The sequence below is a fragment of the Calidris pugnax genome, unplaced genomic scaffold, assembly GCF_001431845.1.
Source record: "Calidris pugnax isolate Ruff unplaced genomic scaffold, ASM143184v1 scaffold41, whole genome shotgun sequence".
In the NCBI taxonomy this organism is placed as follows: domain Eukaryota; kingdom Metazoa; phylum Chordata; class Aves; order Charadriiformes; family Scolopacidae; genus Calidris; species Calidris pugnax.
Window position 1 is genome coordinate 23,546,229 of NW_015094509.1, and position 17,106 is coordinate 23,563,334.

Here is a 17,106-nt window from a genome sequence, read left to right on the forward strand (position 1 = left end):
TTTTTTTTCCTAGCTGAAAACTGGATAAATAGGTTTTCATTTTATGACTGATGAGCTCATGGGTTTCTTGTCTATTTATATGATTTGCATCACTTTGATTTGCTGGCAAAAAAATGGAATGCCTTTGTCCACGTCAAAGCCATTATTATGCAATCAAATTTATTCTCTCTTAAAACTTGATTCCCAGTTAATTTGCCAAGCTAGGTTTCTGAAAGCCCATTTGAATTAGTATTAATTGCTTTAATCATTTAATTCCTTTTTTAATAGAAGTCCGTTCATGATTGTGTCTGAGAAAGGCGGAGGTTGACAGGTCAATAATTCCTGTTTCTTTTTTAAGTATTGGCATAACATCAGCTTTGATTTAGTTCTCTGGAAATTCCTATTTGCCAAGACTTATAAAAAGTCATCAATGGTTCAGCTTGTTTCTTATCCTCTGTGAGTTAGTGCTCCATTGTAAAATATATCTTTATTTTTGTAAAACTATATCACCTGGCTTTTTCCTTAATGCACAACAGATATATATTTATCAATCTTGATGCATATTATTTACTAGTGCCAACTCTACTGCTTTCACATAGAAATAGGGAGATGCTACTGATGCAAGATCAAAATGCCAAATCAATGTTGTCTTTTCTCACAGTAACTTTGGAAGTATGTTTCTACATTAAACCGTCAGGCTGCTAAATACCCTTTCTACTTATATTTTAGAGCTCCAATTATTTCAGACAGTCCAAGTTCAAACACACTTTCAACTACTACTGCCTCCTGAGAAGACTTGTAGTTCTGACTACTCTGGATTACTCCAGGCATTCCAGATATTTATTTTAGATGAATTGAAGGCGCGTGGTTTATGTCACCTCCAGGTAATTTCAGTTCCTTTTTCTCTATTATTGGTGTTGGGTTTTGTTTGGGTTTTGCTGTTTGGTTGTTTTTTATTTTGTAATTAAAAAAAAAAAATGGTGAGACACAAGGTAGAACTTTGCCTTGGCCTTCTTGAGATAGGTGAAAGAGCAGACAATGCCATGAAAATCAGCACTCTGATATGAATAGCTGGAAAAATAGGATGTTTAATCTCACTGACCCCACATCAGCAGATCAGCTTAATTGTAGCCATAGAAGTCATATCACATCAGTCCAATATTTATTTAAAATATATTTTAATGGAAGAGAACCTTTTGACTATTCTAACAGTGAGTAAATGACCTGCTGAAATTATCTTTTCCCACTTCTACCTCTGTTTTTACAGGCCCTTTTGACAATGTTACCTTTGAGCATAGCACAGTTCAATTGAGTAGGGAAAGGCAAGAATTAGAAAGTTCTCAGGCTGACTAACCCTGGTTTCATTTAATTTTGAATTTGAGGTAAATGCATTTGGAAATACCGACTCTGTCTCTGTCTGTGATGATTCCACTGTCTATGTCGAATGCCTGAGCGTGGACCGCCTGGGGGTGAATGTCACATGGAGGGCTAAGCTGGAAAACATCCCAGCATCTTCTCTCCCTGACTTACATGACATTGGTAAGGGTTTTTTTTTTTTCTCACTTTTATGTGAATTAAACCTGCTTTCCTTTAATTGTTTTGCTTCCCTGTGTCTGCTCTTAGGAGGTACTAGCAAGGCATTACAAATGCTCATTGAAATAGTCTGTTTTCATAATACTGAAATTGTGTTTTTCAGCTTTTGGTGTTGATATATTTCTCTCTTCAGGCTGTGACTGCACAGTGGAAAGGAGCTATAATTGAATGTTTCTTTCAGATAGGACTGCCTCTCCCAGCTTCCCTAGCTGAGATTAAAAATTATTTTATTGGGCATGAGCTGAACTGTCCCAGATGTTAATTTCCATTGGACAGGTCCTCGGTGGTGGAAAAGATTGTGTTCCTTACTGGATTGGACTCAGAAACACAATTCACACTTTGCCAAAAATATAACTAGTTTCTTCCAAGTTTTTTTTTTTTTTTCTCCTTTCTTTTTTTCCCCCCTTTTTCTATTTAATACATTACCTCTGACACTAAGGAATAACCCTTACCTCAGACATCCTAGAGCAATTTTGCAGAGACCACTGACTGGCAGATCTTTCCAGTAGTCTCCAAGCAGGTTAGAGATGGTGTGAGGAACTTCTTTCAAAGCAGTCAGTATTTCCCTTTAAAATAAAAGGTGTAAAAGACATATCCCAAGTTCAAATGCCCTCTGTGCCACCTTTTCTTCAGTTTTGCTGTTTGCAATGGTGTTGTCAGCACTAAATATAAATAACTCTGCCTGAATGTGTCCTTCCCACTAACTCTGGGACTTGGAGATGTGTGCTCTACAGTAGTTTTTCCCTGATCAGAACAAAATTAAGAAGCCTTCAGGTTGCAGACAGTGCCTGTAGAGGTCATGTGGTTCCTGACTTTACAGCATTTTTGTGTTTACATCCTTTGAGTTGCTCCAGATTCATAATATTCAAGTAGTTTGCAGGAGATGGATCAAAGTATAAGTGTGTTTGGTTTTATATTTATCTTTACTTTTGAAAGTCTTCCACTTTGAGGACATTACGGTTTTGACCCTCTCCACACTGTAATTTCCCTGTAGAACTAACACTGCTTGTCTGGGAATGGCCATATGTTTTCATAAGAGGCAGAGCAGAACCTGCTTTCCCATATGCTCTTGTCACCATCAACTTCCATTACCTTATAGAGAAGCTTTGGGTCTTTCTGTTTGAGGTTTTTTCTGGTGTATTTACACAGAGTGAGCAAATTGGTTCTGTGATTTGAAAATCTACATTACTAAAATAGTGTTGCTCTTCTCATACCATCTTTATAGGTAAATGAGAAGTCTTATTTTTTTTTTTTCCCCTCCTGTGAAGTAGCTGAGAAAAAAATGGCTAAACAGTGTGCATATATTCCCAACGGAGAGCCTCAAATCCAAATCACTTGTGGATGCTTCATTACCTGTTTTTCTTGCAGATATTTTCACTAAATTCCAAGGCTGTGCAAACCCCTTCCTGAAGGATCTTATGCCATTTGGCTTTGTAGCTTAAGTCTCAGCTCTAAAATATTGAGGAACACATGCAGCAACTTCTCTCTTGTCTGTTCAGCAGGAAAAATACTAATGATTACAAAAATGAGCATTTAGTGGATAAATATACAGTAAACAGTTCCCAACAGTGAGATTGGAGGTAGTCAATCCCTGGCCTATGCAATTAATATTTTAAGCTGTGTCTGCCCTCTGTATTTTCCTTAAAGGAAGAAAAAAAAAAAAAAGAAAAAAGAACAATTTACTTTTTTGATTTCTCTTTTCTCTCACTTTCTCATTGGCCAATATAAACTCTAGGTAATGGTAGGATGACTTTCATGTCAAAATTAGAGTTTCATTCAGCAGGAGCAAACCCTAAATCAGACTTCTTCTCACTGTAGTATACAAGATGCAATTGTTTGCAGAATACTTTTTTATGTGAAAAAATGTATTATCCCCCAGAAATCCAAGTCCCTAAAGATATACCTGGAGAAAAGTTTAGTAAGAATTTACAGTAAATTTAACAAAGTAGAGGTGTGTAGTAGCTTAAATTTCAAAAATTGTGCAGCAGAACCTGGGAAGCACTATTTTATCTGCCATGCTTTAGAGCACGCTGAAGGTCCTGGGAAGCTCATCTTGGGCCAGAAACAATCATCACAACATCAGCAGGGAAGCGTGGCCCCAAGGTTGGCCACCAGCCCTGCTGTAAGGGCTGGACTGAGTATAAGGTGTTACCAGAGAGTCTGCGGCTGGCATGTCCATCGGGAGCTGAATTGTTCTCTGTTGAGACATTCCAGGGTATACCTGTCTCTTTGCAATGCATGAACACGTATTCTACAGTTAATGACCTGTTTATATATTCTGAATGTAAAGGGTATTAAATATGCACAGACACATAGTGTGGTCATAGGAGGGTTGCATTTAATGATAGTGTTAAGAACTTTTCAACCCAGGGAAACTTTTTAAACTAAAGAAAATTCAACAGACCTAAGTGGGTTCTTACTGGTTTGGCTGTTTGCTTCTTTTCTACATGTGAATTCCCTCCAGCTATCATTTTAATGTTTATTTTTAATTCTGCTACAGCTAATCACTAGACAATTCGGAAGGATATTTGTTTGAATAAAAGGCTAATCTGCTTATTCCCGCTTTCAGTTATGAGACAAGTTCTGGCAAAACATTTGCAAAGTGTTGGTTATGTGATGATCTCCAATTACTTGCTTGCAAGCTAAGTAGCATTTTGGCCTGGGGTTGAACAAAACTAAGTGCTATTTTGTTGATTATAGTAAGTGTCAGTGCAGCCAGACAGGTTGCTTGAAGCTGGAGGAAGCAGAGCATTGAGAAGACAAGGACAAAGCTGTCAGCTTTAGACCTTAAGTGTAAAAACCTTGTGTCTTTCCTCTGCAAAGGAGGAAACAACACCTACAGGACAGCAATTGGCTACAGACCAACACTGAGGAAGAGAGGACGCCTATGCTTTCAGTGTTAAAGATCTAGGATGAGCTTTCAGAAAAACCTTGTATGTCTGTGGTTGGTTCAGCATGGGCAGAGCTGCGTCACTGGAGCCTCGTACCTGCCTGTGAAATTCTCTCCTCACACAACTTAAAAGCTGCCCATGGGCTACAGCACAAAGTCAGAAAACTCATCACATGGGAAGGCAGTGGTACCCTCTGCTGTTTGCCTTGGACACATCAGTCACAAAATAACAATCTTTGTACAGTGTGCAAGCCGTAACATTCCTCATGCTGTCTTTATGCGCATAACATCTTCCCTGTGAAAATTCAACATCCAAGGTCCTTAGCGTAGTTGCAAAACTCAAATTACATAAGATCCAGGACCCTATGTATTTTTGTGTTTGCTGGGTTACTGAGTTGCCCATCACCTGTAGGTATGGAGGCCCTTGTCTTGCAATTTTGGACCAGCAAACCACGTCAACATTTCATTCAATGCCATAAAGTCTGCAGGAACAAAGAGAGCATGACAGCAAACAAGCTGGGAACAGTGTTCTTGTATTATTTCTGGTTCAGCCAAACTGGGGAATTTGCTCTTGAATGAGCACTGAAAATTTTCCTTGTACGAGGGACACTGTCTGGGCAACTAAGAATATAGAGAGTAGAAAAGTATTCACTGTGTTCCAGCTTTAAACACCAGCTTCAGCAATTGCGAAGAGAGATGGATATGCTGAATATCAGTAGTGTGATGGAAGGTAATTACTGCATTGTTACAGGTGCTGGCCTTCAAAAACAAACCATCAAAATGCTGAAAAAGAAGCAAATGATACCTATTGAAAATAAACAGGAATAATTTAAATCTGAATGTCAGATAATCCTGGTTTTAATCTGCTGAATTTTTGTAACTCAGAAACCAAATTTTGTTCTCTAATGCTTTAGTTCTTGAATAGGACATTTTTGCTGGGATTTTCTTGTTGCTTCTTTAGCACCTCTACATATATTGAGATTAGGACTTTGATAGACACTGCACATATACATTCTTGTCTGCTGTTTCACTAACATGCTTGTATTTCTGTATTTGCCAATGTTTTTAACTTAAAGTTCATCAGTTTCGCTGTGGTTATCCATTACTGTATTGGAAATCTCTTTAATACTATTTTGTTGTGTTTTTCCCCCTTTTAGAAAATGCAATTGTTGGAGAAAAGCTAATTGGAGCATTTATAAAAGAGATTGAGGATGGTGGTTTTGTGCTGCATTTGGACTCCAAGCAATTCCTAGCAGATTCTTTCATTGATTTTCCCCGGGATGAAGAGTTCTATCTGTCTCCAAGTGTGCAGCTAGGATGTAGAAGCGGCTTTCGAAGAACTTCATCTCCTGGGAAAGCAGTCCCAAATTCACAAGGATGTGGTATGTCTCAGTGTAGCTTTACCATATTTAATGCTGCTAGGAGTCAGTATAAAGCTAAAGTTTAAAAATCATCAGTGAATTTGTGTGTATGGTCAATATGTAAGAGTATACAGTATTTGTGTATATGGTCAATATATAAGCACCAATGTGACTGATAAATCTTAGGAGAGATGGGAATTAGTGCTTTGCTTATTGTTCAGTCCTTGCTTTGAACTATTGATTTGGAAATAGGGATCATGGCCCTGACATAATATAGAAGGTTTAACAAACATTTTTTGGGATTTTTTTACAAAAAATCTGTCTGGTATTAGAAGGTCTTTCTGTGATGGACATGATCCATAATAAGATGATTTCATGAAGATAATGTAGCCGGTGCTTCAGTGATGATACTTACCCAGAATAGAAACCTAGATATGGAAATGGCAAAAGTCCTGAGATTGTGAATTCCTGGGCGAACTCCAGCCAGCTCAGATGGAATCTTTCTCAGTGTTGGCCAGCACCCAGACCTGATTGCACTTCTGCCCTCTTTTCATCTTCTTTCCGTCTGTTTAGTCTGCTTCCCTGGAACAGGCTGTCTTTCTGCAAACATCCTGCTTAGGGCTGCTAAACCTACCTTTTTGATGGATCCTCATGGCTGAGCCTAACACTCCTGTGTATCAGGTCATGCTGCCAAAGAGCCTTTGCCTTAACAGCCACGCTCTTGTTTCTACCAACATCAACCCTTCTACAGCCCAACCCCGATCGTTCTCATTGGCCCAGTGATTCTTTTTAGCAGGGCCTGTTGTGATAGGACAAAGAGTAATGGATTTAAACTAAAAAAGGGAAGATTTAGGGTAGATGTAAGGAAGAAAGTTTTTACAATGAGGGTGGTGAATCACTGGCACAAGTTACCCAGAGAGGTGGTAGATGCCCCATCCGTGGAAACAATCAAGGTCAGGTTGGACGGGCCTCTAGGCAACCTGATCCAGTTGAAGATGTCCCTCCTGATTGCAGGGGGGTTGAACTCGATGGCCTTTTAAGGTCACTTCCAACCCAAACTATTCTATGATTATATGATACTGTGTCTTAGTTATGTCAGTTTGGGGTGTATTCACTATGTCTAGCTTTTCTGGGGGGGAACGGAGGAGAGATGTACCACTTTTAAGTATAAAATCAATAGTAGCAGGTATTGGATAAGTTATCCAAAATGGGGAATATTTTCAGATTGGTAAACTATGCAGCTGAAGTTAGAGACACTAAGAGCAAATCAAAATATGTGAAAACAAATTAGCTCCCTGCTTGGTATGGTAGTTCACTCTAAGTTAAGAGAGCTTCCTAATGCCTGGGTAAAGGCTTCAAAGTAATCAAGTGATGAATCAGTTCTGATCTGCTGCAATTTCCAGCTTGGACCTTTAAGGGTAAATTGACTGCAGTTTCAGTTCATCTCCATAGTCTGAAACACTTTGGATTTTGGCTATTTAAATACACCGCACAGAAAAAAGATTAATTCCTACGAAGAGCCTGGAGTCTGTAACAGCTTGCAGTTACTTAACAAGATGTACTCTTGTACTGATTAAAGGTATCATTATTTTTAAAGTAGAGTCCATCATTTAGAGCAGAACTTAGAAAGAGTTGGATCTTTCTGCCAAATATTTCCTGCCTGTAGGAAGCAGTGAATTAATTTGCCTTGTAACTTAGTTCATGCATATTTGAACCAGGTAGCTGTAGAAAAAGAGACTTGGTAAAATAGACTTGTCAGAGAAATGTGTAAAGAAGACAGCTTCTTCTCCAGCTTTTGGCAGAGATTTTGTATTCTGAGCTGTCATGATAGATACACTGCTGGACTCTGGTTTATGTAGTAGGACTGTGTATTTATTTTAAACAAGGGATTTAGGAATTCAGTTTCTGGTTCATCTAAAATATATATATATATATTTAGTTTTGTTTTATATATAGATATTTATTTAGTTTTAGTTTTGTTGTTCAATATCTTCTGGTCATTTATCTTTCTGAGTCTGTTTCTCTATTAATATTAGGGACTAGTAGTAAGAAGTTATTGTTTGCGATTACAGAAATCAAAGCTGTGTGAGGGTGACAGGGATTCTTTATTCTCTTCCCTGTCCCTTTCCACCTTGTTGTTGAAATGCAAATTGTCTTCTCAGATCCTGATCTTATGGATTTATTTGTTTTTATTTCACTGTAAGTGGCCTTTCCCCTTGCTTCAGAAAATGTTGACAGTGCTTAGTAGTGGCTGCTTTCTGGTGTTCTCAATAAATTGAACATTTTTGTTTAGGATCACACAGCTTACATGAACCTGCCTCTTCATCTCTCATGTATTTTCCTTCCTATCTGTTTCTTTAGGTTTGCATCTATTATGGCGTTGTTTTATGTTTTTTCTGCCTGTAAAATGGCTAACATTTATAATGTGTTAATTTTTCTTATGTGACATTTTTTCATTGTTTCAGTCGTAGACTGAGTTACTTTACCCCACAGACATTTATGAAAATAATTCCTTAAGAGTCTGAGATAACAGGGTTTTTTAGCTAAATTTTAAAGGGACAAACGAAACTCTATTTGCTAAAGTATGTGTCAAAAAGAAGAGAGCTGGAAACTGTTTGGGAGGCAGCTCTATGAACTCAACCCTTCTCCCCTCATTTATATCAGGAGAAAGCCTGAAGCCTTTTCGTGAGCTATCTTTATTTTATTGCATATTTTTATGCTGGTTCCTTTTATTATTTAGAAAGCTTGGCAATTCTCTCAGAATTGCTTTGGGCAGAGTATAACCAAAATCAAATAATCTGCTAGATTTAGAGCTGAGCTGGCAGCCAAAGACTTCATTTGGAATAATCTGGATCAAGGATCTGATATCCTAAATTTTCCAGTATCCCCAGAGGAAGGATAGAGCAGTGAAAGCATTGGGTAATGGTCACTTTTCATAGTCTTTAAGCGTTCTTAGCATAGTGAGGGCTGGCCTCAAGTAAAATGAGTTTACTCTGAGGAGTGGTACCGCTCCACGGAGTTGATTTGTGTGTCCTCAGTGAATTGTTCTTTAGCCTGGAAATTGCTACTCAGATCATTGTTCCCCTGGTACACAGAAGCCCAAGTCTGGTTAGAAGTGAGGTAAGGTTACAAGTCTGATATGCAGGAGCAAGGGATTAAATTTGGGTGTTTATTTTATATTTTATTTATTTTATTTTATTTTATTTTATTTTATTTTATTTTATTTTATTTTTTCCTACAACTTTTTGACCCACTGTTAACACTTAGCTCTGAGATTTTGGCTCAAGGCTGTTCTCTAGTCTCCTACATTGTTAAAACATATGAATGATAAAGTTTGAAAGAAGCACAGTGTGGTGGTTTATCTGACTTCCCAAATCAAACTTAACCTCTACGTAATTGCGTCAAAGGCAACCTATAGTTGAAATGATACGTGCCTTCAAGAGTTATGGAGTCCAGAAAATATAATTCTCTGCACCAATATTTTTTTCCTGTTCTTTGTGCCCTTTTAAAAAGGCAATTTTACTTGCTTAAAATGTGACTGGAGTCACAGATATAACTTTCACATCATGACTCTGACTACACAAAACAAGGAGGATGCTTTGAAAAGCTTTATTTGTTCCTTTTTAAACTTTAATTGCTTAATTAGTCTCCCTCATGCTTTGCATTTTGTCTTCAATTCAGGCATGGATTATTCATTTCATTTTAATTTCTACCGTTGCCCATTTGCAACAAATATGATCCTTTTTGTATGTGTTGGAAAACGTCTTTAAAATGTATCAGAGACTCTTGTGTATTAAATAATATGCATGAGAAAGGAGAATACTGTCTGATCCAGATTTTTTTTGATTCTGTAATTGATTTTAGGTATGTGTTATACTTAGAGCAGTTGCCTTGATACATACTTGTGAGGAAAATTTCAGTCTCAGAGTTGTCTCATCTGAGGCTTTCCCACTGGAACATTTAGAGCAGATGAAGGAAGATATGATCATTTTTATGCTAGCTGTCTTTTTAGTCTATTCTGATTTAAATGCTCATATAAGTTAAATTAATTTATGTTGCGGTGTCCGGGCCAGAACAGCAATTCATCATATGGGTTGTAGTGGAGATGGCCAATTTTCCATTACTGTTTCTCTTCCATACAAGCTTAAACTGCTGTCAAGATGTAGGGCAAGAACAGAAATGAAGTTTTGCACCTTGTCAAAGTCCCAAAATATACATTTGATAGTGTTTTGAAGGAAATCTACATCTGGAAAGCAGCTGTGAAATAATAAGTAAAGGTATTGTCCCGCAAATGTGTCTGCACCTCTTCTGCTTTAATGTTCAGTCGAATGATCTGGAGGGAAAGACAGTATTCCATGAGGTCCCAGAAGAAAAACAGTTTTCTTTATGATATCCAATAGGTCAGCTGGAAATAGTACTCCTGATTCGTCCTGAAAATGATATGAATATAGTCTAAGAATATCTTTTTGTTTTGTATTTGGGTTGTCATGTGCACAACTAGTGACTTTTAATCCAGCCATTACTGTTTAGGTTGGAAGTGCTTACCAAAAATTTCATTACCAGGAATTCTGAATGAAAGTGTTACCATATGGTGTGTTTCTGGATTATGTTTTTGGAGTTTCTACTCCTAGGAGTCTTCCTGTTTCTGTCTGTAGTGTTTGTAGAAGGTACTCTCTTTGTAGCTTGTGTTCCTTTTTTTTCTATCACAAACTACCCACAAAGTGCATTATCTGATTACAAATGGGTTTGACAAATGCAAATCAGGCCTGGACATGACATTTCAAAGAGCCTGATGTGCACTAATTTAAGAACATTTTTAGGGTGATCTGAGAAAAAAAAGCAAAACATGGTTTATGCTGCAGTTATTGGTGAGTTTAATGAACATTTAAGGAGTGTTTACATTTGTTATAACACTTAGAAATACATATATTAAGAGCTTGAAGCCCATGGAAAGTCTACCAGCATGGTTTATATATACCCGAACACATATGTGTGCAAATGCCTGAAGTGGTGGGATTCAAAAAGAGTAATAATGTGGCTGTTCTCTGTCCAGTTGTTTGTCCTCCAGGCAGTCACTTCCAGAAGGATGAATGCATTCCCTGCCCTCTTGGCTACTATCAGTATCAGACAGGACATTCCTCCTGTATCAAGTGTCCTGTGGGCAAAACTACCAACTCCTATGGAGCATTCAGTGCTGATCATTGTAAGTTGAACTCATTTCTTCTCTTATCCTTTGTATTCTGGCTTCAAATAACTAACGGAACTATTTTTTTTTTCATCTGTAAGTTAAAAAAAACCCAATAAAACCCTCTGGGTTTTTTTGGATGGATAAGATCTCTTCTGCATACATTGAAAGATGTTTTCCAAAGGCAGAAAAATCCATCTGGTGTTTTGACCAAAAATGTATGAGAAATGAGTGGTCAGTCTATCCAGGATGTTGTGGTTCCTTGGGATAAATTCATTGTCCTCAGAAATGACACCTGGGTATTCAGTATCAGTGAGAAACATCTTAACATAGTTCATTTAATGGCACTTTCATGAACACTAAAGTAGTCTTGTCTTTGTGCAGCTCTTCCCCCTGCAAATACAAATACTTCTCACAAAAAAAATATTGATATGTTCACTAAAGTTGGTGTATTCAGCTTAAATGACTTGGTTTTGCATTCAGTTCCATAAAGAAAATTGCTTATCAAGTCCAAATTCAATTTTGTCTACAGAGATAGCTCATGGGTAAAAATAAAAGTGAGTAGTGAGAATGAGTTTCTTGGAAGTACTGGTGAGTATAGGAACTGCTTTGTTCTGTTTCAACCTATTTATTCTCTCAGGTGAGATTTAAAAAAAAGAAAAAGGCTTATTGTAATTAACTTTTGCCTAAATAAGACAGTAGACTGAGATATCATTCTTCATTTCTGTGTGTGTTTCCTGTGTAGGTATGGGACCCCTGTGCTTACGACTTTGCTTCCTAAAGTTTCTTTACTGCACTTGCAGTTTTCTTTATTGCAAGTGGCCTGCATCTAAACCTGCTCCCTGCCCGGTTTCCACCTCACCTGTGTGCTGAGACTCAGTGCCAGGCTTTCCTAAGGGCCATGTTGTACACAATTAGCTTTATTCTTTTTTTATTTCATTCCCTGCTGTCTCCTCAAAAAGTCTGAAGACTTTTTCTGAATTAGCTGCCAGATAAAAAAACGGAAAGTATTGTCTTGCAAACACAGCACAGGAAAACTGGAGGGCTGAAGCATTCTCTCAGTGGCCTACCTTGTTCTCCTCCCAGAGATTGTGCTTCTGTGGCAAGGATGGCCCAGGTGCACAGTTCATTAAATGAGATCCGATCCATGGCAGAGAATCTTAAAAATGTTAGGAATATGAATTGCAGTAACAATAAATCAGTGAGACTACCATGTTTCAGAGCATGAAACACAATGAAAATTATAGGTTGATTTTCAGTGAAGTCTTTGAGCACTTTTGTCCTATAGTGTTGAAACATTGTCCTACTGCATTGACAGGACCAGGGGCAATGGGCACAAGCTGAAACACAGGAGGTTCCCTCTGAACATCAGGAAACATTTTACTGTGAGGCTGACCAAGCTCTGGCACAGGTTGCCCAGGGAGGTTGTGGAGTCTCCAACCTTGATGTTCAAAAGTCATCTGGATATGGTCCTGGGCAACCAGCTCTAGGTGGCCCCGCTTGAGCAGAGGGGTTGGACCAGATGACCTCCAAAGTTCCCTTCCAAACAGAACTATTCTGTGAAACCCAGTGACAGCACTATCAAAGTACTGTTTTTTTTTAAATTCTTGTTTACTTGTAACAGGTATCACATACTGTCAAAGCAATGAGGAGGGTCTGCAGTGTGATGAAGATGGCCAGTATAGACCTTCCCAGCAAAACCCTGACACTAAGAAATCCTTCTGCATTGATACCTTTGGAGCAGTGCTGGACTGGACTGAAACAGATGATCTCCTTACAGACTACCAGTGCCTAAGTAAGTTTCAGATATTTGGATATGTTTTGACCCCCACTTAGGTGAAAACTCCTTATGAAAAGACTTTCTGCTCCACAGCTGGCTTGCCAGTGTATGGGGATTCACTTTTCTGTGGTTGTGGCCTCTGCCTTAAGCTACATTCCTCCTTAATTTTGTGTTTCTTGACTACATTGGGGAAGTCATTTCCCAGTGAAGAGGGAGAAGCAGGTTCCTTGCACTCTCAGATGGCTGACAGCTTTTGATGTATGCTGATCTCCTGCTCTTCTGCTTGGAAACTCAAAAGAATAAGGAGAGGGCTAATGGGAAAGAAGTATAATGATGAATTTCTTAGTAAAATTATCACTCATCAGCATGTTCAGGAGAAATGGACTGTGTTTGGCAATGACCTCACAGCCACAGCATAACGTCACCCTCTGGGCTCCTGCTGTACAGTATCTGACTTGATGAACATGTCCTTGCAAGCTGGGAAGATTTACTTCTGCTTGAACACAGCTGTGAGATGCCAGCTCTCAAGGATGAATAATTTTTAAAAAAAGTCATCCATCAAACAGTCCCAAAACTGCCAGCAGTAAGGTCTAATGGTGCTTCTCGGCCCCAAAGCTTTTGCCTTGACCAAAAAGTTTTCCAGAAGGTTTTCTTATTCATCATATGATTGGTATCAAATTTAATGGAATACTCAGTTTAGAAACTAATGTCATAGTGTTCTCTGAATTAGACAATGTCTTATGACAAGTGTGATCAGTCCAAGGAGTTTGAAATGAAAGCCCTCAGTTGTGAAGAGGTTGCAAAACTGTCTTCAGCTAAAATAGCTATTTTTTTTTTCTCTGAGCATACTAGAGACTGAGCATAGTTATGAGGCTGAGGTGTTAGCCTCTGTTGCTCCAAGTCATAGGCTAATTGCTAATTGGGATGTTTCTCTGGGAACGGGACTCACAGCAGCTCAATTTTCCTGTTACTTACCTTGAGCCGTCCTGCGAGAGCCTGACTCTGTCCATGAAGAAGCAGTTGTAGAGATCTGGTTATTTTTGTGAACTGTGCTAGAAAATTTTGCTACAAATAAATATTTATAAGTGTTGACAATTCAGGGTTTAAAAAACCAACAATAACAAACACCCAAGTAGTCTGGTTAGTTTTTATAATAATAATATAGAGGCTAATTTTAATTTTGTTTTTTTTTCTTTTAAAAATCATACTGCATTTCCAGAAAGCATTATATGAAATTAAACCAATTAGCTCTATTTTTACTATTTCCCCCAACCTCTTCTACTTCCCTTAACGGAATTCAGCATGAAACAGCAGGGTCTGAAGACTGATCTTGGTTTCACAGTAGGCTGGTGAAGAGGCAGGGTCAATAAATAAACCAACTGTTCTTTGTTTTTTGAGGCTGTAGTGGGAGTAAGAATTTTCTTTTATTAATGCACAGTAAAAGAAAATTGTTCTCTCATTCTTATTGTTCTCTCTTGTTATATTTTAAGGCACAATTAACATTTTTTGCAATAAGAGGGCTGGGTTCTAGAGCTTTACTCTCTAGTAACACGAGATGAAGGACAATTCCTGCTACAGACTAGGCCTGTTAAATTGTTACATTATTGTTGAGAAGAGAGCAATGTGAACTAATAAAGCCAGAATTAGGAAAAAACAATCAGAAGAAAAGAAAAACATTTATAAATGTCATTTTTTATTTTGAATTTTGCATTAGAAATGAGAGCAACAAAAAAATCCAAACAACATAAAAACACTGTTTCTTTTCAGTTTCGAGAAAATATGTGAATTTTCTTTTTAACCAACTGGAAGTTGCAGATGAAGAAGGAATTCTGTTTAGTGCAGAATTAAGCTAATGCTTATATTTTAGTGTCTTGTATTTCTAGGAAGGAAAAAACTTCCACCTCTGCTTACACCATCATTCAGCCCTGTCCCCAGCCGAGCTGGAGTGCAAGGAATTTTTTGTGCTAAGTGTTTGGCTAGTCCTTGTGTTTTTTTCTGAGCAGAAATGATGGTTTTATCAAAAGCACCTGCTGCCTCAGCCCTGACAACAGAGGACATTTGCTTCTGATTTAGCCCTGGCTGTTTTGCTGTAAGAGTACAAATGATTGTTTTAAGAACTTATCCCTGACTTTTATTTTGTGGTTTATCCAGACGTTTGAGGGAGAGAGGCCTGGGATCCCCCTGCTGGATCTCTGTGCCCCTGTGTGCAGGGGAGGGAAGGGCTGAGCCTCCAGCCCTTCCATGTACAGGCATCTCCCATGGGCTGAGATCAGACCAGGGCTCCAGCTGCTGCGCTCTTTTAGGTCTAGGCCAGGCATTGGCTGTGATGAGATAGAGTTTTACATTCATTTTGAGCATTTAGAAGATAAGTCTGGTGATGCTAAGTCACCATGTTCTTTCCTCCTCGTTAATATGCTGTGTTCACAGAAAAATATTAGTAAATCAACTGGTGGACACATAGTACCAAAACCCCTTTGAAATACAGGTAGTAACAACCTGAGCAGGGTAGTGGTGGTGCCACTGTGTGTCCCTTCACCAGACTATAATCTTCTTCAGGGCACAGCCAGGGCCGAACCTTCTGGAGCTTGCATTGGATTCCTCGCCCCATTTAGTGACCTTTGGGTGTTGCATCTCTAGACCCCATGAGTTTTCCCAGTTCATAAATGGTGCTGCTTGTCAGACTTCCTTACACTCAGGTGCAGCGGGTCCAATTCAGAGAGAGTAGATAAAAGAGTCTGTTAAATAAAGTCTGGAGTTAAAGGCTGAATGAAGGGGGGAAAAATGAGCATGTAGGACATTTTACCATGGGTAGATCCCGAAGTCAGTGGAGATCAGGCTGTTGTGCCCCTGTAAACAAGTGACAAGGCTCCTAGATTTCTTTTCTCACCAAGTTCTGTTGGAGCCAGCTCTTGTTTCAGTGGCTGTTTTGAAGAAAATTGGTTCCCCGCGTTGACTCAATAGTTGGTTCTGTGCCACGGACAAGTAATGAGAAAAGCCCAGTCTGCTGCTGGAAGAGAAGTCTCACTTGAACATAAACTCCCAGCCCACTCCTGGCTAACTGTTTTTAAAAGATCTTGTGACACTTTTTTTTTTTTAGAATAGAAATTATATCCTCAGCCCAGCTGTCTCCTGTGTTATCTGCGGAGTTATGGTACATCATTTAATGAACAATCCTTTTTCCCTACAGAATTAATGAATTTTTATTTCTACCTAAAATGTCTTTGTCTCTTTGCAGCATGAGAACTGATAATAGCACCTGGTTCTTTTGTGGTTTTTTTTATAGCACTTAGAAAATTTGAGAGAATACCTGCTTCCAGACTGGTTTATGGGTCAAAAGAAGCTCAGATTCTTCAGTCCCAGTCATTTGGAGGAGACCTGCAAAGTTCGGCTTTTCAGTGTATTTCAGGTGAGGAAAACTCTCAGAAATCTGTAGAGACAACACTAATCATCATGAAAAATAATAATCTTCTTATAAGAAGCACTTCTAGTTAAGTTCCTAGATGAACTGTATGTTTTGCAATTCCGCACTAGTTCACTGCAAGATGTTTACAACTTCTGGTGACGTTGATTCAGGGAAGAGATTGGTCTTTCTTTCAGAAAGAAGTCTTCTGACTTTATCTACCACGTTAGACAAGTCATCTGACTTTAAAGCCAGTTGGTATAGTTTGCGATATGGATGAGAGCTGAGATTCAGACCAGGAAACATTCAGCAGCCTTTTCAAATGTGCAGACAAAAGAAGGATTAAGTGTTCAGCATGTGTGAAAAGCAAGCTTTCACCTTTCCCAAATTACCTGATTGGCACATAAAAGAGGAATAATTGTCCTTGCTTATGTCAGAAGGATATTGTAAGCAGTGCAGGGATATTCCTCTGCTGAGACTTACAATGTACGTACTATATTACATCTGGATGTGTCTTGTTTGCTCATTTATATTGATTCAAAGTCATCTAAAACCAAGGGGGATCACTGCACTGCTGTCAGGGTGCTTTGAATCAATGCCTTGCCTTGTGTCTCCTGATGCTCAGACTTATGAAGAGAGGCAGGGGGTGTGGTGTGGGGGCTGTTACATTCAAAATAAAAACACCCTGGCAATAATAACACAGGTGCTCTGTTTGTAGGGCAGACATCACCAGAGTCTGACAAAGTCAGTGGCTTTGTGTCCCATTCCCTGCTCTAGCGGGGAACCTCATGCGAAGAGATGAATCTCTGAAGCCTTATATGTGTTACTGGCATGATTTTCCTGCAGCAGATCATCCCCTAGGTGTACACTGCAGGGTTTCTTGCACCTTTCTCTGAAACCAACAGCCTTCAACAGCAA

General features: G+C 38.7%; 1 protein-coding gene across 1 annotated transcript in view; it reads left to right on the top strand.

Moving 5' to 3' along the window:
* The window catches only part of TG (thyroglobulin), a 150,501-nt gene that overhangs the window by 28,474 nt on the left and 104,921 nt on the right, over nucleotides 1-17,106 (top strand). The window contains exons 18-23 of the mRNA XM_014965221.1: nucleotides 709-863; nucleotides 1,362-1,518; nucleotides 5,620-5,844; nucleotides 10,877-11,026; nucleotides 12,633-12,803; nucleotides 16,072-16,194. Of these exons, the coding sequence (XP_014820707.1) occupies nucleotides 709-863; nucleotides 1,362-1,518; nucleotides 5,620-5,844; nucleotides 10,877-11,026; nucleotides 12,633-12,803; nucleotides 16,072-16,194 (981 nt within the window). The remainder of the gene's footprint in view (nucleotides 1-708; nucleotides 864-1,361; nucleotides 1,519-5,619; nucleotides 5,845-10,876; nucleotides 11,027-12,632; nucleotides 12,804-16,071; nucleotides 16,195-17,106) is intronic.